At 40.4% G+C, this 27,360-nt stretch overlaps 1 protein-coding gene across 1 annotated transcript; it reads left to right on the top strand.

Annotated features, from left to right (window-relative positions):
• The first annotated feature begins 1,976 nt into the window (after positions 1–1,976).
• On the top strand, positions 1,977–26,587 carry LOC112257926 (spindle and kinetochore-associated protein 2). The gene is made up of 7 exons (XM_024431872.2): positions 1,977–2,066; positions 24,056–24,145; positions 24,339–24,515; positions 24,630–24,704; positions 24,987–25,029; positions 25,293–25,434; positions 25,624–26,587. Exons 1-7 carry the CDS (start codon positions 2,034–2,036, stop codon positions 25,748–25,750), a joined length of 687 nt encoding a protein of 228 aa, XP_024287640.1. The 5' UTR covers positions 1,977–2,033; the 3' UTR covers positions 25,751–26,587.
• Positions 26,588–27,360: the final 773 nt, after the last annotated feature.

Raw genomic sequence — 27,360 nt, 5'->3', positions numbered from 1 at the left:
GGTGATGGCGGCGGATGAATGGCATGACAATATAGGCCTCAGGATCTCGTCATGATATCTCAGTGCATTCAAATTGCCATCGATAAAATGCAATTGTGTTCATTGTCTGTAGCTTATGCCCATACCATAACCCCACTGCAACCATCGGGCGCTCTGTTCATAACATCGTTGACATCAGCAAACTGCACGCCCACATGGCGCCATACACGTGGTCTGCATTTGTGAGGCCAGTTGGATATACTGATAAATTCTCAAAATTATGTTGGAGGGGGGGCATCGCATTGCTAGCTGTGCCACCAGAGACCCTGGCTTCGAGCCCAGGCTCTGTCGCAGCCGGCCGCGACCGGGATGTCCATGGGGAAACGCACAATTGGCCTAGCGTCGTCCAGATTAGAGAGGGTTTGGCCGGTAGGGATATCCTTGTCTCATCGTGCACTAGCGACTCCTGTGGTGGGCTGGACGCAGTGCACGCTGATCTGATCGCTAGGTGTGTGGTGTTTCCTCGGACACATTGATGTGGCTGGCTTCTGGGTTGGATGCGCACTGTGTTAAGAAGCTGTGCGGCTTGGTTGGGTTGTGTTTCAGAGGATGCATGGCTCTCGACCTTTGTCTCTCCCGAGCCCGTACAGGAGTTGTAGTGATGAGACAAGACAGTAACTACTAATAATTGGATACCACGTAATTGGGGAGAAAAAGGGGGTAAAAAATAATAAATATGTTGGAGGTGGCTTATGATAGAGGAATGAACATTCAAAACTTGAGACATCTGAAGCATTGTGACAAAACCGCACATTATAGAGTGGCCTATCTTTTTCATGACTGTAGCCCACTCATTCTCACTCTCTGTACTAGTGATTAGAGCATTGGGCCAGTAACCGAAAGGTTGCTGGATCGAATGCCTGAGCTGACAAGGTAAAAATCTGTCGTTCTTCCCCTAATAAGGCAATTAACACACTGTTCCCCGGGTGCCGAATACGTGGATGTCGATTATGGCAGCCCCCTGCACCTCTCTGATTCAGAGGGGTTGGGTTAAATCTCATCCAAACCGACCCACCAAACCCGCCCCTTGACTGAATTTGAAAAAGCATGACCCTCCACCATTTTCCTCCAGGTACCCAATCTGTAAATTTCTATCCATCCCTAAGAGCTTTTGTGGACAAGCTACTCCAGTGTTATAAATGCTAAAGATTTGTGCATGTCTCAAGTGTATGCAGACGGGAAGAATATCCTATGCCAGCTGAGGTTGTACGCAGCAACTGTGGTGGCGAACATATGCCTGAGTCCCTGGATTTCCCTGTTAGGTTGAAGGAGACAGAGGTGGAGAGAATAAGGGCTGTCCAACATGTCTCCTATCTGGAGGAGGTGAGAAGAGTGGAAGGAGTAAGTGGCGTTGAAGACGCAATGGTAATTGAGACTGCACCAGTGAATGTTTCTCGGCAATCAAGGGATCCTGATTTGCTTGGAAACCCAACATTGAATTGCATTGAATTCTATGTCAGGCAAAAATTAGTGTTTGAATCAGGACATTTTCCTTTCAGGACCTCTACAAGCCAGAACGTTGCATAAAATGATACTTTAACGTACTTTACTGGTTGTCTGTGCGGTTGGTCCTTTTGGCCTATAGAAATGTGCGATCCTGATATATTACAGTTGTAGCATTTATTACAATGGTCATAAACTGCACAGCACAAAGAAAGAAGAAATAAGAGAACATTTGAATTATTGTGAGTGCAGCAGAACACTTTTTGGGATTCTGAGTTTACAGACGTGCGATTGCAAGAAATCCTGTCAAAAGATGTTTTGCCCTCACAGGCCCCTGAGTCTGTAGGGATGTTACTTGAATTGGAATATGACTGAAGGAGTGGGATGTTTTATGTGTCTGGTATTTATTTTGTATGATGTCGGTTTTTCCTAACATTGGATATTTTTGCTATAGTTTACCAAGCGTACGGTAGGTGGCGGCATGCACCTCTATAGCTAGTTTGCAGACCGCCATAATACCATAGAAGAAGACAGAACGTAAACTACTCAACATGGAGACAGCAGTTGATAAACTGGAGGCGATGGTAAGCTTTTACAACCACTTTAATTTCTAAACCAGCGAAAGTAAACCTATGCTCATAGTCTTTAGATACGAGGCGGCTTTTCTGTGGTCAATTAGCTATTTGAGGAAATGCGTCAAAAATAGGAATGCAACGTTAGCAAAGTGAGAGGAGCTAAATAAAAAAAATCTGCCATTTTTGTAGGAAAAAAATATTTCCAGGAAAAGAACCACGAAAACATACCATTGTAGCTAAGTGTTTTCTGCAATGAAAACCAAAACCTAAAAAATGTTCGCTTGTGTCACGTTGCTCATGTTCAGTGTTTATTTAGGTAGTTAGCTATCTCGATGGCTTGTTTGCCACACGTTTCACAATGAGTACGACAGACTGCGCCTGCAAAGAGGACATAAATTAGACGATGTCCCCGCGCTCGCACTTCGTCTTACGTGGTCGTTCATGTTGTACGTGGTCGTTCATGTTTAAAAGCGAAATTTCACGCTTTTCACGCTTTTCACGATTTCATCAATTGAAATTTGTACACATTCGTTGTTAGCCAATCGACAGATAAAGGAGAGAGTTTGCAATGTCTGATCAGCGATAACATTTGTGGGTGTTCCAATCACGGCCCTTATCAAACGTACAGTATGCAACTGTTACAAACTAGCCAGATTGGGCACCCCACGTTATTTCAACGTGGACATTTGGGTAGTATTTGGTTGAGACATTGAACAATGAGATTTCAATCTTTTATTCACTCACTCAAAGTCAGACAGAAGTTTGTTGAATCTCAATGTGGTATCACTTAGTCTGATTTAATCAGGCTGTAATACACAATAAATTGGTATATAGGTCCTGAGACATTTATGTAGAGTATTAGGTAAATGTTCCATACAAGCCAGAATGTTTTAATACAATTACATTTAAACTTGCTCTACCGGTTGTCTGTGCAGTTTGTCCTTCTGCTGCTAGAAAATTGAGACAATATTGACAGAGTAATGTTATTTGTGCTGAGCGATTTATCCAAAATGTTTTATTTTTGGTTCAATTATTTACATTTTTTTTCTGTGAGCTTAATGCACACATTGAACAGTTTCTCTATAGATAAATATGATCTAGCCTGAACTGTGCAATGTAGTAGAAAGTTGGAGTTTCCAACAGGCCAATATTCTACATAGTTTAGTGCAACAAAATGTGGTAATTAACTATAATAGCTAGGTTTCCATCCAATTGGCTACAGATCTTCATGCAAGTATTCTTAAGTCTGCATGAAGAAAATATGCATGTTTTCCCTCCAGTGGTGTGTTTCCACCAAACTGACTTGTTGCAGAGAACTCAGTGCATGACACAACTTACATTTGGTGTGCACTTTCATGTACCGAATAAAAATTGGTTTCTGTCGCATTGTCAACTCTACCAGTAGTTTTGTCAGAAACTGTTGAATAGCAAAGGTGCCTACTCTGGTCTTGGCATATGTGCTCTAGTCAACAGCTCACAGATACAGAGCGAGAGCATCAATCATGTATTTATTATCGATCCCCAATTGCCAACAGCTACTCTTCCTGGGGACTGGCAAAATGAAGGCAGTTATACAATTTTAAAAACATTACAGAATTCACAACACACTTTGTGCCCTCAGGCCCATACTCCACTACCACATATCTACAATGCCAAATCCATATGTACGTGTGTGTATAGTGTGTATATTATCATGTGTGTGTTTATGCATGTGTCTGTGCCTATGTTTGTTACTTCACAGTCCACGCCATTCCGTAAGGTGTATACTTTTACCTGCTTTTTGAATCTGATTCTACTGCTTGCATCAGTTACCTGATGTGGAATAGAGTTCCATGTAGTCATGGCTCTAGTACTTTGTGCCTCCCATAGTCTGTTCCGTATTTGGGGACTGTGAAGAGACCTCTGGTGGCATGTCTTGTGGGGTATGCATGGGTGTTCTGTCACCAGAATAAGACCTTTGATAATTGTTGGAAAGGAGCATCAACTTCATAGTGTGCACTTTCAACACCCTGTGAAGTTCGTCATAACTTACTTCATCTGTAGCCTAATAAACTGCATAGTTTCCTGAGTTGTAGTGGAGGACCAGACACTATATCATCGCATGTCTCCAGGTTTGCGTCGATATTATGGTTATTATATCAGTATTTGCATATAAAGGCAACCGCCATTTCTCGCATAATACATTTTACCGAAACAAAGATCCCACCATGTCCAATGAACAAATTATCTGTTGGCATTTATAAAGTTTTACCGAAACTTCCGGTTTCCATCACATCTGTTGTGATTAAAAAATACGGTATGACTTTACTGTCGATGGAAACATGGTTACTGACCAAAATCCCTTGCACATCTACTTGTCCGGTCTGTTTATTTTATGCCTGCTATGGAAGAGAAGAATGCGTGATCATGAGGGAATATAGAGAGCACCTATTGCTTCGCCAGGTATCTACCTGAAAATACACAATCAAAGTGAATGATAGTTAGTATTCAGAAGTCGTAAAAGTTTACCTGATTTACTTTGAAGAACTACAAAATAGAGATGAGAAGGTGACATGAAATGAAATAATAAAGCCATCAAGTAAAACAAATGTAATATAAACAACTGAAATATTTTATTATAGTATTGTGAATTAAATATGGTTAATAAGTGATAAGCATTCATGGGCAGTCACTACCATCATGGGAATTATTAATTGCTTTATTCTGTTACAGCATTCAACCAAAAGAATGGAAACCGAAATCGAAAACCGTGATAATTTTTTTAAGACTCAAACCAAACCTACTTCAAAAATAACTAATCGCTCAGCACTAAGTGTTATTAACCTGACTTTCAGTACACTGGCCTGTATATTGGTTTGTACATCCAGGTTTTTATTTTCAATACTGATGCAATTCGCACAGTGTCAAACACTTGCACAGTATGGCCTGGCCTAAATGAACCACAGACCAAACGGAAAACACTTCCAGCTGATTGCGAGGAAATGTGCTTCGGGAGACTACTTTTGGTTACATTCAACTATGTTTACATATTGTGCATCACGTGCAAAGAGTCGAGATTGATAATAAATGTCAGAACCCACGGTGCCTCAGAAAGTGGGTGAACAACACTTTCCTGTGACCCTATCTACACCTACCACCAAAAGGACCAACAGCATGTACAACAGGTAAAGTAACCTCAAATGTTATTTTATTCAACATTCTGGCTTATAGAGACTATTAGTGGTGTCAAGATTCGACTCTGAAGATTCAGTATTTTTGGAACGAAAGATACTGATTGTATACGTAGGCTACTTCCGAGAACACAATCTCGTGGGTTAGCAAGAGAGAGGGGAGAGGCACAGCCCCTAGGTAGGTAGGTAGGTAGGTAGGTAGGTAGACATAGTCAGAACTGTGCATCGGTAATCAAAAGCTGTATTTTGCAATTTCTTGGCTTGCAATGTCTCGCAAGTTCACTAAAGTAAGTAGGGGCTATCTATGATTAGGTTACCGTAAACTATTTTACATGCAACAGACTGAAGACTGAACACACACACTGGCATCTTTTATAGCGAAGAGATAGATCAGGCGACCCAGCGAGGAAGAGGGGGGCAAGGCAGACAGTTGGAACTGTGCACATAGGCTAGGCCTATATATTTGATGATTTGTATCTCGCAATGCCTCGTAAATTCACCACAAGTATATTAAAGTATAGATTAGGCTATCAATGAGTATGGCTAAACTACTCTACACTGTGCCAGTGAATTGAAAATGAACAAACGTGTCAATTTAATTAGGCCTAAATATGCAATAAAAATAATTGTACTTATAGCTTATTTAGTGAAACCCTGGCTGTTTTTTGTCCTAGGCAATAGATAGCAACGCAGGGCATCCCCAATTTCCCCACTGAGCCCTATCTTATTTACATAAGTATTCAGACCCTTTGCTAGGATACTTGAAATTGAGCTCAAGTCCATCCTGTTTCCGTTGATCGTCCTCCAGATGCATCTACAACTTGTTTGGAGTCCACTTGTGGTAAATTCAATTGATTGGACATGATTTGGAAAGGCACAACCCTGTCTATACAAGGTCTCACAGTTGACAGTGCATGTCAGAGCAAAAACCAAGCCATATGAGGTCAAAGGAATTGTCCGGAGAGCTCCGAGACAGGATTGTGTCGAGGTACAGATCTGGGGAAGGGTACCATTCTGGTCCCGAAGAACACAGTGGCCTCCATCATTCTTACATGGAAAAGTCTGGAATCACCAAGACTCTTCCTAGATCTGGCCACCCAGCCAAACAGCAATTGGGGGAGAATGTGACCAAGAACCCAATGGTCACTCTGAGAGGGCTCCAGAGTTCCTTTGTGGAGATGGTTGTTCTTCTGGAATGTTCTCCCATGTCTCCAGTGCTCTACAAATCAGGCCTTTGTGGCCAGACAGAAGCCACTCCACAGTAAAAGCACATGAAACCCCGCCAAAAGGCACCTAAAGACTCTCAGACCATGAGAAATAAGATTCTCTGGTCTGATGAAACCAAGATTGAACTCTTTCGCCTGAATGCCAAGCGTCACGTCTGGATGAAACCTGGCACTATCCCTACGGTGAAGCATGGTGGCAGCATCATGCTGTGGGGATGTTTTTCAGCGGCAGGGACTGGGAGACTAGTCCGGATCAAGGGAAAGATGAACGGAGCAGAGTACAGAGAGACACTTGATGAAAACCTGGTCAGGACCTCAGACTGGGGCGAAGGTTCACCTTCTGCAGAGAAGAATGAGAGAAATTCCCCAAATGCAGGTGTGCCAAGCTTGTGGCGTCATACCCAAAAAGACTCAAATCACTGCCAAAGATGTTTTTTTTAAAAGTATTTAGTATCTGAATACTGAATAGTGTCTGAATACTTATGTAAATGTGATATTACATTTTTAAATTTTTTAAAATAAATTAGCTCAAAAACAATGTTTGATCCAATTTAGAAAATGTCTGTTACGTTGCAATGGGGAAAACGTCAAGTGGCCTGAATGTTTTCCGAATGCACTATGTCCATGGTATCGCATCGAGACAAGTAAACTAAAGATATTGAGCGATAGCCTCACTCTGGTCCAAAATATGGTAAAAGAAAACCGATTGAATTGTTTTAAAAAGATTATCAAATAAATCAAATAAATCAAATTTTATTTGTCACATACACATGGTTAGCAGATGTTAATGCGAGTGTAGCGAAATGCTTGTGCTTCTAGTTCCGACAATGCAGTAATAACGAGCAAGTAATCTAACTAACAATTCCAAAAAAAAAAAACTGTCATACACAGTGTAAGGGGATAAAGAATATGTACATAAGGATATATGAATGAGTGATGGTACAGAGCAGCATAGGCAAGATACAGTAGATGATATCGAGTACAGTATATACATATGAGATAAGTATGTAAACCAAGTGGCATAGTTAAAGTGGCTAGTGATACATGTATTACATAAGGATGCAGTCGATGATATAGAGTACAGTATCAACGTATGCATATGAGATGAACAATGTAGGGTAAGTAACATTATATAAGGTAGCATTGTTTAAAGTGGCTAGTGATACATTTACATCATTTCCCATCGATTCCCATGATTAAAGTGGCTGGAGTAGAGACTACCCTTTATATAGGTCTACTGATCTAAACATTTTGACAATGGAGTAGTGAACTGCTGCTTTCAGTGTAGCAAAGCCCATGATTAACACCTGCTTCATTGGTCAATCATACCTCTATTGGATAGTGGAGAGAACCTCTTAAACGGAAGCTTGAAATATGTGGGTCAGTTGTTAAACAAGTATTTTTAGAGGGTCATTATCAGCAACCATCACTCCTGTGTTCCAGTTAGCTAATCCAAGTTTATCATTTTTAAAAGGCTAATTGATCATTAGAAAACCCTTTTGCAATTATGTTAGCTGAAAACTGTTGTTCTGATTAGAGAAGCAATAAAACTGTCTTTAGACTTGTTGAGTATCTGGAGCATCAGCATTTATGGGTTCGACTACAGGCTCAAAATGGCCAGAAACAAAGACCTTTTTTATTTATTTTTTTAAACTCGTCAGTCTATTCTTGTTCTGGGAAATGAAGGCTATTCCATGCGATAATTTGCCAAGAAACTGAAGATCTTGTACAACGCTGTGTACTACTCCCTTCAGAGAACAGTGCAAACTGGCCCTAACCAGAATAGAAAGAGTGGGGGGCCCTGGTGCACAATATTCTACCAACTATAACTTTCCTGTGTATTTCAGATGGAATCAAGGCATTAGAATGTAGAGCTTGTTCAGCAAAGCATTCTTAACCTGGGTGGGATCTGGCTACTCAATGTGCTTGTGGAAAACACTGTTCTTTATCTTTATTTTTGGTTGATATAAAGATGTGAATCCAACATATTAATGAGTAACTAGAAGATTACATTTGAAATCAGCCAAAGTTTGAAACCCAAGGCCTACAGTGGATTCAGAAAGTATTCAGACCCCTTGACTTTTTCCACATGTTATGTTACAGCATTATTCTAAAATGGATTAATCTACACACATAATGAAAAAGCAAAAACGGTCTTTTATGCTAATATTCTAAAATATGAAAATGTATTTTTTCCCACCAGTGGTTTTTCTGCTAAACTGACTTGTAGCAGATAGAAATGAGTGCGTGAAGTAGTGCACATGGACATTTTTCGCTTAAGTTTTCATGTACAGAATAAAAATCTAAAGTTCAATGTATTTGCCTCACATTTTCAACTGTACCGATACGTTTTGTCACAAACATTTGTGTTAAGTAGCAAATGTGCCTGCTTTGGTCTTGGCAGTTGCGCTATAGCCAATAGCTCTCAAATTCAGTGCGGGTAGGCTGTAGAGGTTGACCGATTATGATTTTTCAACGCCGATACTGCTTTATTGGAGGACCAAAAAATCTAATACCGATTAATCGGCTGATTTTTAAATCGTATTTGTAATAATGACAATTACAACAATACTGAATGAACACTTATTTTAAAATCAATTTAGCCTCAAATAATGAAACATGTTCAATTTGGTTTAAATAATGCAAAAACAAAGTCTTGGAGAAGAAAGTAAAAGTGCAATATGTGCAATAAGTTCCTTGCTCAGAACATGGGAACATATGAAAGCTGGTGGTTCCTTTTAACATGAGTCTTCAATATTCCCAGGTAAGAAGTTTTAGGTTGTAGGAATTATAGGACTATTTCTCTCTATACGATTTGTATTTCATATACCTTTGACTATTGGATGTTCTTATTGGCACTTTAGTATTGCCAGTGTAACAGTATAGCTTCCGTACCTCTCCTCGCTCCTACCTGGGCTCGAACCAGGAACACAACGACAACAGCCACCCTCGAAGCAGCGTTACCCATGCAGAGCAAGGGGAACAACTACTCCAATTCTCAGAGCGAGTGACGTTTGAAACGCTATTAGCGCGCACCCCGCTAACTAGCTAGCCATTTCACATCACATCGTTACACCAGCCTAATCTCGGGAGTTGATAGGCCTGAAGGTTTGAATGAATGCTTATGAGCCTGCTGGTGCCTACCATCACTCAGTCAGACTGTTCTATCAAATCATAGACTTAATTATAACATAATAACACACAGAAATGCGAGCCTTACGTCATTAATTTGTTCTAATCCGGAAACTATCCTCTCGAAAACAAGACATTTATTCTTTCAGTGAAATACGGAACCGTTCCGTATTTTATCTAATGGGTGGCATCCATCAGTCTAAATATTCCTGTTACATTGCACACCCTTCAATGTTATGTCATAATTATGTAAAAGTCTGGCAAATTAGTTCTCAATGAGCCAGGCTGCCCAAACTGTTGCATATACCCTGACTCTGCGTGCAATGAACGCAAGAGAAGTGACACAATTTCACCTGGTTAATATTGCCTGCTAACCTGGACTTCTTTTAGCTAAATATGCAGGTTTAAAAATATATACTTCTGTGTATTGATTTTAAGAAAGGCATTGGTGTTTATGGTTAGGTACACGTTGGAGCAACGACGGTCCTTTTTCGCGAATGCGCACTGCATCGATTATATATAACGCAGGACACGCTAGATAAACTAGTAATAGCATAAACCATGTGTAGTTATAACTAGTGATTATGATTGATTCAGTTTAATGCTAGCTAGCAACTTACCTTGGCTTCTTACTGCATTCGTGTAACAGGCGGGCTCCTCGTGAGGCAGGTGGTTAGAGCGTTGGACTAGTCAACCGTAAGGTTGCAAGATTGAATCCCTGAGCTGACAAAGTAAAGAAATCTGTCGTTCTGCCCCTGAACAAGGCAGTTAACCCACCGTTCCTAGGCCATCATTGAAAATAAGAATGTGTTCTTAACTGACTTGCCTAGTTAAATAAAGATTAAATAAAGGTGTAAAAAATTTTTTTAATTAAATGGCCAAATCGGCAACCAAATTTGTTGTGAAAACTTGAAATCGGCCCTAATTAATCGGTCGACATGATTAGATTACTATGGATCGAGCAAAAACATTTTATTTTTCAAACTGCTGTCAACCATTGAACATTACGTCACCAGAATAAGACCTTTGATATTTATTGGAAAGGAGCATCAAGCTCATCACCGTGCCATTTCACTACCCTGTGAAGTTCATAATTGATTTAATCTGTAACCTAATAAACTGCAAGGTTTCCCGAGTTGTAGTGGGAGGATGACACTCGTTGCGTGATTCCAAGTTTACTTCGATATGATTGTTATTATATCAGTAGTTGCACTTAAAGGCGTTTCTACCGCCATTCCTCGCATAATTAATTTTACCGACACACAAATATCCCACCATGTCGACCAAACAAATGATCTGTCCGCATTTATAAAATTCTACCGAAACTTCCTATTTCCATCACACCTATCGTGAATTATTTTTATACACGGTATTACTTGGCTTCCATAACAATGTGGATATTGTCACTCGATGTTGATAATTTGTTACAATGATGACATAATCCTGTGGTTGAAATTCAACCCTCAAAACAACAGTTGATTACTTTTTTCTAAACCAAATGTATTTCCACGTAGATTCCACGTCACAATATGTTGACAACCAGTTTGTGCCCGGTGGGTAGTAACTAGACTATTCAAATATGATGCATTCACTATCTACTCAGCTCCCCAAAGTCATGTAGCTTCACTTTCTTGTTTCTCTCTGCTGTCGATCACTGCATTTCAAAACTGGTTTTACTTGAGGTTTAGATAATTTGATTCACCCATTAATATTTTTTCTTGATCTGGCTCCGCCAATCCAATTAAAGTTTCTGTCATGTAGTTAATTATTTCTCTAGTTTGACAGGAGGTTGGATGTCTCCAATTTTATTTCAGGACTGATAACACAGGATAAGAGGAATCCATTATGTTGTGTCTGTCTGTCCAGTGCCCCTTTTATATTGTCCTACTGGTGACCCTGTAATGAAAGCAGTGCAATGTTAAAAGGGCATTGGCCAGGGATTATTCCCAAGGAGGTTTTGTAAGGTGTAGGTGTGAACCTTTGCTCAACAAAGCTGTTTGCAGGTGCTCTGACTTCATTGCACTACTGTATTGGACAGCTAGCAGTGCAATAGTATTGTCAAAGCATCTGAAAGCAGCAAAGACCACTTTTGGAAGCTGCAAAAACTGTAGGACAAAGTGGCAAAGCTGCCACTCTCCTCACCAAAGGGGGGGGATTCAGACCGGAGTTACTCGCTTAAATGGAACTTTATTCCCTTTTCTCTGTGCACGTATTCTGACCTTGAATTTAAGCATGGGACAACTCATGTGTCAGCCAGTTATTCATTTGGGGTGGAGATCACAGAAACACCATATTCTGATCTTGTCTTAATTCCACGACCTTAACACGCAAGGAAACCATGAATAAGGTTGATCAACCTGTCAGTTCCATTTGAAAAAACAGCTTTACTGTTATGTCTATTGGGGAAATAATAATCTCTGCACTGTAATTTATAAATTGATAAGAGCTATTGATGAGACCTAGGTAATCTGTTTACAAAAAAATTGGCACAGGAGGGTAGTGTGTTTTATTTTCCCCCCTGATTTACATTTGCCATTTTGCAGGTTTTACTATTATGTCTTCCATATAGCCAAATCTTTTCATCCACTTGTATGCGCCTCCATTATCGAGGTGGTTTGGTACTTCCCTTGTGCACTACGCTTTTCTGAGCGCTTACTATACCATGGGTCAATGTAGTCTACCAGTCGACTGTCTAGCCTGCCCTCTATCCATAGTGGTAGGTGGATCGTTTGTCCAGATCTGCAATAGGTTAACTAGCGGTCATACCACAAACAAAATCATACAAATCTGCAACAGTTTTCAATATAAGGTGCATTTGGAAAGTATTCAGACCCCTTGACATTTTCCACATTGTTACTTTACTGTTGCAGTTCTAAAATCTATTACATAGGTCCCCCCCCTCAATTTAACATACAATACCCCATAATGACAAAGCAAAAACAGTTTTTTAGATTTTTTGGTGAAAAAAATAAACAGAAATATCAAATTTACTTAAGTATTCAGACCCGTAACTCAGTACTATAAAGCACCTTTGGCAGCGATTACAGCCTTGAGTGTTCTTGGGTATGACGCTACAAGCACATCTGTATTTGGTGAGTTTCTCCCATTCTTCTCTGCAGATACTCTCAATCTCTGTCAGGTTATATGGGGAGCATCGCTGCATAGCTAATTTCAGTTCTTCAGATGTGTTCAAGTCCGGGCTCTGGCTGGGTCTCTCAAGGACATTCAGAGACTTGTCCCGAAGCCACTCCTGCATTGTCTTTGCTGTGTGCTTAGGGCAGTTATCCTGCTGGAAGGTGAACCTTCACCCCAGTCTGAGGTGCTGAGCGCACTGGAGCAGATTTTCATCAAGGATCTCTCTGTACTCTCTGCTCCATTCATCTTTCCTCTCCCTGTCCCTGCCGCTGCTACCACCCTGCTTCACCGTAGGGATGGTGCCACGTTTCCTCCAGACATGATGCTTGTTATTCAGGCGAAAGAGTTCAGTCTTGGTTTCATTAGACCAGAGAATCTTGTTTCTCATGGTCTGAGAGTCCTTTAGGTGCCTTTTTGCAAACTCAATGGAAACAGGATGCACTTGAGCTCAATTTCGAGTCTCATAGCAAAGGGTCTGAATACTTATGTAAATACGTTATTTCTGTTTTTATACATTTGCAAACATTTCAAAACTTGTTTTTGCGTTGCCATTATTGGGTATTGTGTGTCAATTGTGGAGGATTTTTATTTAATCAATTTTAGAATAATGCTGTAATGTAACAAAATGTGAAAAAGGGGAAGGGTTCTGAATACTTTCCGAATGCACTGTGTATCCATCCACAAGATTGAGGAGCAGCGGAGAGGCCAGGTGCGTCATTGCACATGAAAGAACAGTGAAGACAGGTCGTTTAAAAAGCTCCCCTATTGCACTTTCGGGACAATACAATTATACTAATTAGACTAGCCTACAACACCAAAATCCAATGACAAATTGCATTATTATTTTCAAGTGAGTACAATTCTCTAGCCTGTAAACTGCAGTGAAAATGTCATTTGAATAATTACCAAAAGCCCTGTTATTTGAATGTTTCATTCCATTTGGATCAGTTGTGAGTCTACTCTCGACAGATTATAGAAAGTTACAGTAGCAGGACAGTCTGGCTGTATTTTGACTTGTGATACTGATGCGCTGTCTGTTGTGATCATCCTTCTCCAAAGTCCTCCTGTGGCCTATGCTCTCAGCAAGCCCAGTTATTCAGGAAAGCTTAATACTCGTTCTTCCTCCTTTCCGATCTGAGAGGCTATTCCTTGACCTAGAACCTAATGCTTCAATATAGCCTAAATATTTGTCATTTAACTTTTAGAATATATTACCTTTTTGTGTGAGGCATAAACATAACTAGTCATAATGTTTTAATATGATTAGCCTATAGGATACTTTTGAAGCAGCCTATCTGCTCACGCTCATCCATTCCACTCGATTATAATTCCAGCATCCAAACTGAGCAACGGCCGTCCTATTAATGGAAAGAGACATCTGTTACTAAACATAAAGGTTTAATGACATTCTGAGATTGTCAAATCAAGCCTTTAATACTGAATCGGGAGTATTTTCTGTTTGTCGAGATTTGACATACTCTACTTGATTGTGGTGTTGAAAATGCAAACCATGATGATAAGTCGGTAATCGGTATGCAGTTATGCGTTGCTTATTGGGTGTGGGTGGTGCGTTGGAACAGAAACCTGTTAGTGGAGAATTTGTTGCATATATTTTACATAATTATATGGGAGACCAGATGCTGCTGGAAAGGCATTCTTCCCTCTGGTCTCAGTAGATCCCAGGGCAGTGAAGGGGACCATTGCTCTGCGTAGGGTGCTGTTTTTCTGATGAGATGTTAAACGGGTGTCCTCACTAAATATCACATAGGGGTGTTAACCCCGGTGTCACGGCTAAATTCCCAACCTGGCCTATTCCATCATGGCCACCTAATCATCCCCCTCATTCCTAATTGGCATATATCACTCCTCTCCACTTTGTGTGGTGAGCATTCTGCCACAAAATAGGTTGCTGTGCATAACCCAGGTGGTGGTGGATACAGCCCAGACTATTTAATTATTATTATTTTATTTTTTAAAGATTTCTATCATATTGTATTAAATATTAGCCACTATCTGTAGCCACTGTCAGTAATAACCACATACAGTACTTAATAACTGGCACTTTAGTGCAGTGATTTTTAGTTTCCTTAAATTTATAGCCTAAATGTATCATTCCATTACATTGTTAGTTTACCTTTCTTTCCTCTGTCACATTCGTGTGGTTGTTAGTGGATAGTGTAATAGTAATAGTGGATCATATAAGACTAAAGTATTACATGTAGCCTATTGGAATCATTTTTATTTTGTATTAGGATTCTCAATTAACTGCAGCCGAGGCAGCGGCTACTCTTCTTGGGGTCCAAACAGGAAACAACATAACAAATAAAATACATAATATGCATAAATTATACATAGCACTACAGACGTGGCCAACATTTTTGAGAATGACACACATATGAATTTTCACAAAGTCTGCTGCCTCAGTTTGTGTGATGGCAATTTGCATATACTCCAGAATGATATGAAGAGTGATCAGATGAATTGCAATTAATTGCAAAGTCCCTCTTTGCCATGCAAATGAACTGAATCCCCCAAAAAACATTTCCACTGCATTTCAGCTCTGTCACAGAAGGACCAGCTGGCATCATGTCAGTGATTCTCTCGTTAACACAGATGTGAGTGTTGACAAGGACAAAGCTGGAGGTCACTCTGTCATGCTGATTGAGTTTGAATAACAGACTGGAAGCTTCAAAAGGAGGCTGGTGCTTGGAATCATTGTTCTTCCTCTGTCAACCATGGTTACCTGCAAGGAAACATGTGCCGTCATCATTGCTTTGCACAAAAAGGGCTTTACAGGAAAGGATATTCCTGCCAGTAAGATTGCACCTAAATCAACCATTTATCGGATCATCAAGAATGAGGCAAAGACTTCTGGAGGATGGCCTGGTGTCAAGGAGGTCAGCAAAGAAGCCACTTCTCTCCAGGAAAAACATCAGGGACAGACTGATATTCTGCAAAAGGTACAGGGATTGGACTGCTGAGGACTGGGGTGAAGTCATTTTCTCTGATGAAGCTTGTCCAGAGAAGACCAGGTGAACGCTACCATCAGTCCTGTGTCATGCCAACAGTAAAGCATCCTGAGACCATTCATGTGTGGGGTTGCTTCTCAGCCAAGGGAGTGGGCGCACTCACAATTTTGCCTAGGAACACAGGCATGAATAAAGAATGGTACCAGCACATCCTCCAAGAGCAACTTCTTCCAACCATCCAGGAACAGTTTGGTGACGAACAATGCCTTTTCCTGCATGATGGAGCACATTTCCATAAGGCAAAAGTGATAACTAAGTGGCTCGGGGAACAAAACATCGGTATTTTGGGTCCATGGCCAGGAAACTCCCCAGACCTTAATCCCGTTGAGAACTTGTGGTGTCTTGTGTGATACTGATGAGTGTCGACTGCTTGAACAGACAGTTCGGTACCCTCAACACCTCGCACAAAGATCAATAGTGACAGTCAATCTCTCCTCAACTTTGAGCCAGGAGAGATTGACATACCCCTACCGTGTACATCTAAGTGCAATATGTGCTGCTTTGTTTCGGACCAACTACAATTTGCCTATGTCCTTCCTTGCTGCACCTGACCACACAACTGGACAGTAGTCCAGGTGCAACAAAACTAGGGCCTGTACGACCTGTAGCTGAAATATCAAGAAAGCAGAGCAGCACGTTATCATGGAGAGACCTCTTCCCATTTGAGTAGCCATTGAGTCTATATGTTTTGACCATGATTGTGTGCTATCTAGGGTGACACCCAGCAGTTTAATCTCTTCAACTTGCTCAATTCAAGAATAGATCCAGATGAGGTTTAGGGTTAAGCGAGGGGTTTGTCCTAAAAATTATGCTTTTTAGTTTTTAGCACCAGCCTAGTGCTAGTTACCGATTTATAAAACTGACTGGAGATCTATATTGAGTGTCAGTTACTTATTTTACTGTTGCAGCTGACGTGTATACTGTGAAGTTGTCAGCGTACATAGACAGGCTTTATTCAAGGTCAGTGGAAGGTTATTAGTAAACACAGAAAACAATAATGGTCCAAGCCAGCTGCCCTGCGGCACACCACACTGCACCGAATTTTCATTAGAGAGGGTTCCATTAAAGAAAACCCTCTGTTCGATTGAATAGGTAACTGTCCATCCATGATAAAGCAAAGGATGTTAATCCATAACACCTATGTTTTTTCAGCAATATGTTATGTTAATTTACCATCCAGGTTGTCGGTTCCAGGTGGTTTGTCCTTTTTATCGATGGCAATATTTTTTTCAACTATTCCACACTAGCTTTGTTGCAATACATTCCGCAGTCTTTCATCATTTGGCCCGTTATGCATGAAGATGAAGGCTCAGCGTTTGTTGTTTGCATGTCATGCCTAAATTTTTGCTAATCTTGTCAACCAAAAAATTAAAAACCCCAAGCGTCTATTGAGGCTCCGGTGCGTCAATCTATGTAACATAATACAAAGAATTCCCATCAAAATCTCTCAGTTTAAGCTTGAGATACAGTTGAAGTCGGAAGTTTACATACACTTAGGTTGGCGTCATTAACTCGTTTTTCAACCACTCCACACATTTCTAGTTAACTATAGTTTTGGCAAGTCGGTTAGGACATCTACTTTGTGCATGACACAATTTTCCCAACAATTGTTTACAGACAGATTATTTCACTTATAATTCACTGTATCACAATTCCAGTGGGTCAGTTTACATACACTAAATTGACTGTGCCTTTTAAACAGCTTGGAAAATTCCAGACATCATTTGAGTCAATTGGAGGTGTACCTGTGGATGTATTTCAAGGCCTACCTTCAAACTCAGTGCATATTTGCTTGACATCATGGAGAAATGAAAAGAAATCAGTCAAGACCTCAGAAAAACATGTGTAGACCTCCACAAGTCTGGTTCATCCTTGGGAGCAATTTACAAACGCCTGAAGGTACCATGTTCATCTGTACAAACAATAGTACGCAAGTATAAACACCATGGGACCACGCAGCCATCATACCGCTCAAGAAGGAGACACCTTCTGTCTCCAAGAGACACTTTGGTTCGAAAGGTGTAAATCAATCCCAGAACAACAGCAAAGGACCTTGTGAAGATGCTGGAGGAAACAGGTACAAAAGTATCTATATCCACAGTAACACAAGTCCTATATCAACATAACCTGAAAGGCCGCTCAGCAAGGAAGGAGCCACTGCTCCAAAACCGCCATAAAAAAGCCAAACTATGGTTTGCATCTGCACATAGGGACAAAGATTGTACTTTTTGAGAAATGTCCTCTGGTCTGATGAAACAAAAATAGAACTGTTTGGCCATAATGACCATCGTTATGTTTGGAGGAAAAAGGGGGAGGCTTGCAAGCCGAAGAACACCATCCCACGGGGTGGGGGCATCATCATGTTTTGGGGCTGCTTTGCTGCAGGAGGGACTGGTGCACTTCACGAAATAGATGGCATTGTGAGGCAAGTAAATTATGTAAATATATTGAAGAAACATCTCAAGGCATCAGTCAGGAAGTTAAAGCTTGGTCGCAAATGGGTCTTCCAAATGGACAATGACTTCAAGCATACTTCCAAAGTTGTGGCAAAATCTATTAAAGACAACAAAGTCAAGGTATTGGAGTGGCCATCACAAAGCCCTGACCTCAATATTATAGAACATTTGTGGGCAGAACTGAAAAAGCATGTGTGAGCAAGGAGGCCTACAAACCTGACTCAGTTACACCAGCTCTGTCAGGATGAATGGGCCAAAATGAATCTATTGTGGGAAGCTTGTGGAAGGCTACCGAAAACATTTGACCCAAATTAAATATTTTAAAGGCAATTCTACCAAATACTAATTGAGTGTATGTAAACTTCTGACCCACTGGGATTGTGATGAAAGAAAGAAATAAAAGCTGAAATATATTTTTCTCTACTATTACTCTGACATTTCACATTCTTAAAATAAAGTGCCGATACTAACTGGCCTAAGACAGGGATTTTTACTAGGCTTAAATTTCAGGAATTGTGAAAACCTGACTTTTTAAATGTATTTGGCTAAGATGTATGTAAAGTTCCGACTTCAACTGTACACACACACACACTGCATTCGGAAAGTATTCATATCCCTTTTCCCCACTTTTTTTATGTTGTAACCTTATTCTAAAATAGATTTTTTTTCCATCAGTCTACATACAATACCACAATGACAAAGTGAAAGCAGGTTTTTAGAAATGTTTGCACATTTTTATTTACGTAAGTATTCAGACCCTTTGAAATATGACTCAATTGAGAACCGGTGCATCCTATTACCATGATCATCCTCAGTGTTTCTACAACTTGACTAGGGTCCAGCTGTGGTAAATTCAATGGATTGGACATGATTTGGAAAGGCACATACCTGTCTATATAAGATCCCACAGTTGACACTGCATGCCAGAGCAAAAACCAAGCCATGAGGTTGAAGGAATTGTCTGTAGAACTCTGAGACAGGATTTTGTGGAGGCACAGATCTGGGGAAGGGTTCCCAAAAAATGTCTGCATCATTAAAGAACACAGTGGCCTCCATCATTCTTAACTGGAAGAAGTTTGGAATCACCAAGACGCTTCCTAGAGCTGGCCGCACTGCCAAACTGAGCAATTAGGGGGAGAAGGGCCTTGGCCAGGGGGGTGACCAAGATCCCTATGGTCACTCTGACAGAGCTCCAGAGTTCCTCTGTGGAGATCGGAGAACCTTCCAGAAGGACCGCCATGTCAGCAGCACAGCCTTGTTAACTAGTAAAGAGTAGCCTACAGCACAGCCCACAGTAAAAGGACCTAAAGGACTTTCAGACCATGATAAACACTATTCTCCGGTCTGATGAAACCAAGATTGAACTTTTTAGCCTGAATGCCAAGCATCACATCTGTAGGAAACCTGGCAGCATCATGCTGTGGGGATGTTTTTCAGCGGCAGGGACTGGGAGACTAGTCAGGATTGATTGAGGGGAAAGATGAATGGCCAAAGTACAGAGATCCTTGTTGAAAACCTGCTCCAGGGCGTTCAGGACTTCAGACTGGGGCGAAGGTTCACCTTCCAACAGGACAATGACCCTGAGCACACGGACAAGGCAGGAGTTGCTTCAGGACTTCGTGTTGTTAATTTAAATAACACATTTTCAAACATTTTCAAAAACCTGTTTTTGATTTGTCATTATGAGGTAATGTGTGTAGGTTGAGGAAATATATATTTTCAATTTTAGAAAAAGTCTTAACTTTACAACGTGGAAAAAGTCAAGGGGCCTGAATACTTTTGAATGCACTGTACCTCTCTGTTGATCTCATACATTATCAAGTCTTTCCCACATTATCCAGATACTGACTGTTGGGACTTGGTGGTCTATAGCAACTTCACACAAGAATAGGCTATATGGAACAGACCATACATTGCTGTTCAAACCTGGAGCCTAGCGCATGGTTCACAACAACTGAATTGTTTTCATCATTTCCATGAGGATTAGGGTAGATTTAAAGGACTATTGTTCAATCCCCTATTGTACACTTTTCCTCCCTTTTCAAATATTTCATGAATTGAACAATTGAATATGGTACCTTTTTCAGGATGAATCAAACCACTGTATTTATGATTCACCAATACATTTTGTGCGTAAATGCTTTCCAACCCTGTTTGTTTGATTCATTAACACTTTCCTAACCCTAAATAGTCTAAAAGATATGAGTATTTTTAGATCTACCAATTAGAGCTGAAAAGGAGACTGTAATTAGATGGCTTTCTTTCATTGATCCCTATTCTGAGCTCTTTCTCAACGTATATTCTAGTGAATCTGTCGCGAAAATTCAAATTAAAGGTACATTGTATTTGAATGGATGGCTTTAGATAAATGTCCTGAAAACCCTTTTGAATGGAAACTTAACAAAGAAATCTGTGGGCTAGCAAGTGGGAGAGTTTTCAGCGGTTGAATAAAATTTTAATCAGTGGGGTCCACACCTGCAAAGCCCATTGCGCACCTGCATAAGGTAAGTCCGAATACTGACTACTGAAGCGCTTAAATCAAAACAAATAGGGCAAAGCCCAAATAGCCCTGCAAAGCCCATTGCACCTCAAGGAATGGATGTGCTTATAATTAGGAATTAGAACTCTGGAATAGGCATAGGTGCGATTGGGGGGGGTTGTTATTTCATTAAAAACTTGTTAGGGAGGATGTTCCTCTGGCGGGATCAAATCAGCGGATATTTTAGAGCGCCACTTATTGTTTTCGATAAAACTCAAACTTTCATTAAAACACAAATGCAAGGTAGTGAATTAAAGCTACACTCGTTGTGAATCTAGCCACCAAGTCAGATTTGTAAAATGCTTTTCGGCGAAAGCATGAGAAGCGAATATCTGATAGCATGCACCCCGAATACCAGACCGTCAACAAAACAACAGATTTTGCGGTAGCCGGCGCTACCCAAAACGCAGAAATAAAATATAAAACATTCATTACCTTTGACGAGCTTCTTTCTTGGCACTCCTATATGTCACATAAACATCACAATTGGGTCTTTTTCCCGATTTAAATCCGTCATTGTATACCCAAAATGTGATTTGCTGACGACCGGTCTGATCCAGAAAAATGCCCCTTTACATGACGCAACGTCACTTTTTAAAATGACAAAAGTTACCTATATACTTCTACAAATCACTTCAAATGACTTTTCTAAACCAACTTTAGGTATTAATAAACGTTAATAGTCTGTTAGATTGATCACGGGGCGATCTGTATTCGATAGCAGCAAGTCTTGAAATCATCGTCCATGTTTTCACTTTCAAAACATCCTGTGGTGAGCCCAAAGAAAGGAAATGCGTCACGTTTCCAAACCAAGGATAAACTAGGCCCAAAATGACAGCATTGGCGACATCGTGTGGAAGCTGTAGGCGTTTATAGGGGCTTGATAAGTATTTTCCTTCGCCTTAGGCAATACATTGACTGGCGGATGGATATTATTTTTGTGTTTTTGGTGACCAGTTTTTCAAGGATTTTGACTCCTAAACACGTTCTGTTATAGCCACAGACACGATTTAACCAGTTTTAGAGACTTCAGAGTGTTTTCTATACACACACACTTATCATATGCATATACTATATTCCTGGCATGAGTAGCAGGACGCTGAAATGTTGCGTGATTTTTAACAAAAAGCTGCGAAAATTCGCAGCCTCCCTAAGAGGTTTTAATCTGCAGTGAAGATCAATGGTCTTAATTCAGGCAGAGTCCAACTAAGCAATAATCTTACTCTGCAGGAGAGGGAATAACGAGAAATCTATCAAAGCAAGTCAAACTTTTGTCCCCATCAGTCAGCTTCCATTTCTCATTAGGAGGAGGATCTACCTAAACTTCCAAAAATGGACAGTTATTTGTATTTAAATGTTCTCTCTTTCATACCTTGTGAATATGTTTTGTGTTACGTGCCTACTCAACCCTGATTATTTTTTCCCCCACTCCATTTTGACAAAACATTTGATTGATCCCAAGTCCTGAAACCCTATCAGTATTTTCTCTGCTGTCCACTTTGAGTAGTGAAATGTTGCTTTTAGGGTTTCAGTGTTTTGGTTAAAGCCTCACAGAAGGCACTATGAGTCTCTCAACTATTTCATCATGCACCTTTCGGGAGGCAACAGTTTTGTGGCCGAAGTCTTCGACAGATGTGATTGATTATTTCACTCATTTTGTTTACCATATCATATGGAGACAGAAACATAAACCTTTTACCTAAACATAAGTAGACATAGTTGCAAATTATTAAATCCTTCCAATAGAAATAAAAAAGCTATTTCGTTACGAATTGAACTTTAATTAAATGAGTTGACTCTTCACATGGGATGATTTCACTGAACAACAAAATAAAGGGAATATTGAATGATCCCCAATGATCCATCGCATCTCCCACAACATTTTCAACATACAGTGGGGCAAAAAAGTATTTAGTCAGCCACCAATTGTGCAAGTTCTCCCACTTAAAAAGATGAGAGGCCTGTAATTTTCATCATAGGTACACTTCAACTATGACAGACAAAATGAGAAATAAAATCCAGAAATTCACATTGTAGGATTTTTAAGTAATTAATTTGCAAATTATGGTGGAAAAATAAGTATTTGGTTACCTACAAACAAGCAAGATTTCTGGCTCTCACAGACCTGTAACTTCTTCTTTAAGAGGTTCCTCTGTCTTCCACTCGTTACCTGTATTAATGGCACCTGTTTGAAGTTGTTATCAGTATAAAAGACACCTGTCCACAACCTCAAACAGTCACACTCCAAACTCCACTATGGCCAAGACCAAAGAGCTTTCAAAGGACACCAGAAACAAAATTGTAGACCTGCACCAGGCTGGGAAGACTGAATCTGCAATAGGTAAGCAGCTTGGTTTGAAGAAATCAACTGTGGGAGCAATTATTAGGAAATGGAAGACATACAAGACCACTAATCTCCCTCGATTTGGGGCTCCACGTAAGATCTCACCCCGTGGAGTCAAAATGATCACAAGAACGGTGAGCAAAAATCCCAGAACCACACGGGGTGACCTAGTGAATGACCTGCAGAGAGCTGGGACCAAAGTAACAATGCCTACTATCAGGAACACTCTACGCCGCCAGGGACTCAAATCCTGCAGTGCCAGACGTGTCCCCCTGCTTAAGCCAGTACATGTCCAGGCCCGTCTGAAGTTTGCTAGAGAGCATTTGGATGATCCAGAAGAAGATTGGGAGAATGGTCAGATGAAACCAAAATAGAACTTTTTGTAAAAACTCAACTTGTCGTGTTTGCAGGACAAAGAATACTGAGTTGCATCCAAAGAACACCATGGCTTTTGGCCCAAAAATATTATGAAAAGCCGATTTTTAAATAAAAGTTACCGGGAGAAAGGAAAATGCATTGCCAAATAATGCTTTTTAATTGATGGAAATACCAATCGATGGAAATGGATTTGACTGTCATGCTTATCGGTCTATAGGTTCAATTGCATAATTTTGTGTCATTTAAATTGGCCTGTGTGTGTATCTGTTAGTCATCGTTTATCTTATTTATCCAACACAACTATCCTACGCGCACAGCATACAGAACCTATTTTGAGCGGGATTTCTCCTGCTGCTCCACAGGTTATTGTTGCTGGAGTAAAACATGCTTTATAAACATACACCAAGTCCCTTTTCACCCTTTAATGACCCCAACATATAAACTCAGCAAAAAAAGAAACGTCCTCTCACTGTTACGACACTTTGCAACCATAGTTCATAGTATTGACAGATCTGCACATGCAATGATTTTCCGTGTGTAATAATGATTGTGTCAGGCTTGTAGTACACTAAACCAACTGTCCTTTCAGTTCCAGAAGGCAGAGGCTGACATGGAGTACATGGAGAAGCGACTACGGCTGGATTTCCTGACTAATGTTCCAGAGAACAGTGCAGCAGAGGTGAATACACCACAGTACTGAGTTACAAACATGTCCTCAGAACAGACCAACAGACAAGTCACCCAACCCCTTTCCACTCTATCCACAAAAGGCAATGATACAGTGTATATAATATATCTCTGAACTTCTGCCATGCAGAGAGTGTAGCCAACGTTCTGTTAAATCAATATGACGCACGTTCTCGTGACCACAGGAAAACCCTGTGAAGCTGCTGGAGAACCTGTCAGCCATCAAGACGAGACATGCGGCCCTGTGCACACAAGTGCAGGAGATCGCAGCCGAGCAGAAGCAATCAATGGACTCCATACGAGTGCACCTCGACACCACTGTGCAGCTGGTGCAACAGTTACAGCAGGCTGCTGACGTTGAGGTAGACTATTCCCTCTACGTACATCCGACAATGTCAACCAACTCTTCAATGTTCAAGGGTGGTTTAAATCATGTGCAATTCAGAATTAATATTTGCACTTGTACTGTTTTGTAGCTTCCAACACTGACTGAGACGGAGCAGGAGTCTGCAGAGTTCCTTGGTTTATCAGTAAATCAAAACACAGCAGAGGTAAGTCCATTTGCTGGAGCTAAGGTGTCATTGCGTACAGGAGCAGAGTGTGTGGAGGAACGATATTTCACTGACGTCATTCTGTGTAACACTGACATTATATGGGCACTACTTTTGATTGTCCAATTTTACGGCCCATGCTATTCAGAGAAATATATAGCTTTTCTGCTCAGGATTTCTCAACTCTTTCCTTCAGTGAAATGTTATGGTCGTCTTGTAATATCCCAGTATTACAATATATTGTAATATAACTGTAATATGCCAATGTTTGTCTGTTAACAGGTACCGATGTCTATGGAGCTTCAAGCCCAAGAGCTGCCTCGGTGTAAGTAATGGTTAACCCCAAGTCTCCCCTCTGCATATGTCTTAGACACAACAAACCCCTATTGAAGTAATTTGTAACCAACATATTATGTACATAGCTAAATAGGAAATGTTCAATTTGGAGAATTTATATTGATACTATAACAGCCAACAATGACACAACATCCCTCCTCAAGGAATCCATGTGAAACCAAAAAAAGGGCTCCGTACTCTACAGACAGGAATATGGCGACTGAAGCGAACGTGAGTGTGTTCTGTCCACAGCCTCGAGGGAGGGCGAGTTTGAGGAGCTGAGTGAAGCCACACTGGAGGCAGTGCCGTGCAGCATGCGTGCCAACGTCAAGCTGGCCAACCTCAATGCCTTCTACAAGCAGCTGCACGAGTACTTCTCCTTCAGAAAAAACAGGTCAGACGAGTCATGTTCGTGCTGAGATGCATATACCTTTACACAGAAACCCCCAGTTGTCAAGGCAATGTCCGAATTGTTTTAAATCTGAACAGTTAACTGCTGGACCAGAGTCATATGAATGTTTAGTAAGTTGTATGCATTTTGTGGATGTTCTTGCAAGTTCCAACTTTGCCACTCTTTCTCCAGTGGTGCCCTCAGTTTGCAGAAGATGAAGCAGATGAACATGAAGGTTAGCGACGCCAAGCTGAAGACGTTGCAACACCTCTCTCTCATTGAGCTAGACAAGAAAGGGCATGTTCGTCTGCTAATGTGAGACTGAGGAACCTGCATAGCCGAGAGGCTAAAATATAAGACCCCACCGCACTATGTGATGAAAAGTGACTGATTCTGCCCATCTCTCCTTGTCCATTTGCTAGGCATATTAGCCTCATTGAAGGGTTTTCAGTTGAATCCTCATGCCTACATATGCTGTGGTTCGATTTTAATTTGCTAGATATTTTTCTTAAATGACACCCCAGAATCTTCTTTCAAAAGGAATTGACATCAGAAGCAAGAATTCCAGATGGGATCAAGTCATCACATGTTTCTAGGGTGCTGTAAGTAGAAGGCTGTTGAGCCATATTGTAAATTAAGGTGCACTATTTTTGTAAAGAGTTTAATGTTGGATAAGTATGTAGTGTTTTCTGCCTAATGTATCAGCCAAATACATTTCACCTGTAAATATGTGATGAACGATTTAATGCCACTGACTTTCCAACTGTACTGTACATCTTGTGTCGAGTGTCAATGAATTTTATGAGCATTCATTAAATTGAAATATTCCCTCTGCCCAGGTATACACCCAATCAAAAATCAATTTAACAAGGCGTGCAAACATGTATTAGCATCTCAATGTACAGTTTAAAGTCTCTTTCTCCCAAGTATGTAAAACAATGACTTAAAATTAACAGGAACTTTAAATGAATCCATAAAAGTTTAAAAATGCAGATGCAAACAAACCATTACATTGGTTGATTTAAGTTTGCTTATGTGTTGATAAAATCTGATCAATGGGTAATGCACTAGGGCAGAGTGAAATTACAATAGGTAACACATGAATATATTAACTGTAGTGATGGTAAATGAATTAAAAACAGTTATCAGAATTGCAGAACCAAAGAATACATGTATTGTCATGCCACATGTTTAAGTGCTTAAAAAAGGCAATTGTTTTTACCACCAAAAGGATCCATTTTCAAACAGGTGAGTGAATTGTAGTGGAGAATGTTAGAACATAATCAACAGAATGGTTGAATTGTAGTACAGTGCATTTGGAAAGTATTCAAAACCTCTTCCCTTTTTCCACATGTTGTTAAGTTACAGCCTTGTTCGAAGATGGATTATATTAATTGTTTCCCTCACCAATGTACACACAATACCCCCATGTTAGAGCAAAAACCAAGCCATGAGGTAGAGGGAATTGTCCATAGAGCTCCGATACATGATTGTGTCGAGGCACAGATCTGGGGAAGGGTACCAGTGGCCTCCATTCTTAAATGGAACAAGTTTGGAACCAAGACTCCTCTTAGAGCTGGCCACCCAGCCAAACTGAGTAGTCGGGGAAGAAGAGAGACCTGGAAATAGCTGCGCTCCCCATCCAACCGAACAGAGCTTGAGAGGATCTGCAGACAAGAATGGGAGAAACTCCCCAAATATAGGCCTGCGAAGCTTGTAGCCAAGCTCATATCAAAGAAGTCTCAAGGCTGTAATCACTGCCAAAGGTGTTTCAATAAAGTACTCACTAAAGTGTCTCACTACTTATGAAAATCTGATTTTTCAGTTTCATTTTTTAAAATTTTATACATTTGCAAACATTTCTGAACCTTTGTTTGCTTTGTCATTATGGTGTATTGTGTGTAGATTGATGGGGGAAAACTATTTAAA

The sequence above is a fragment of the Oncorhynchus tshawytscha genome, linkage group LG09, assembly GCF_018296145.1.
Source record: "Oncorhynchus tshawytscha isolate Ot180627B linkage group LG09, Otsh_v2.0, whole genome shotgun sequence".
NCBI classification, from domain to species: domain Eukaryota; kingdom Metazoa; phylum Chordata; class Actinopteri; order Salmoniformes; family Salmonidae; genus Oncorhynchus; species Oncorhynchus tshawytscha.
The sequence above is the reverse complement of the archived record's forward strand: the minus strand, read 5'-3'. Positions and strand labels throughout refer to the sequence as shown.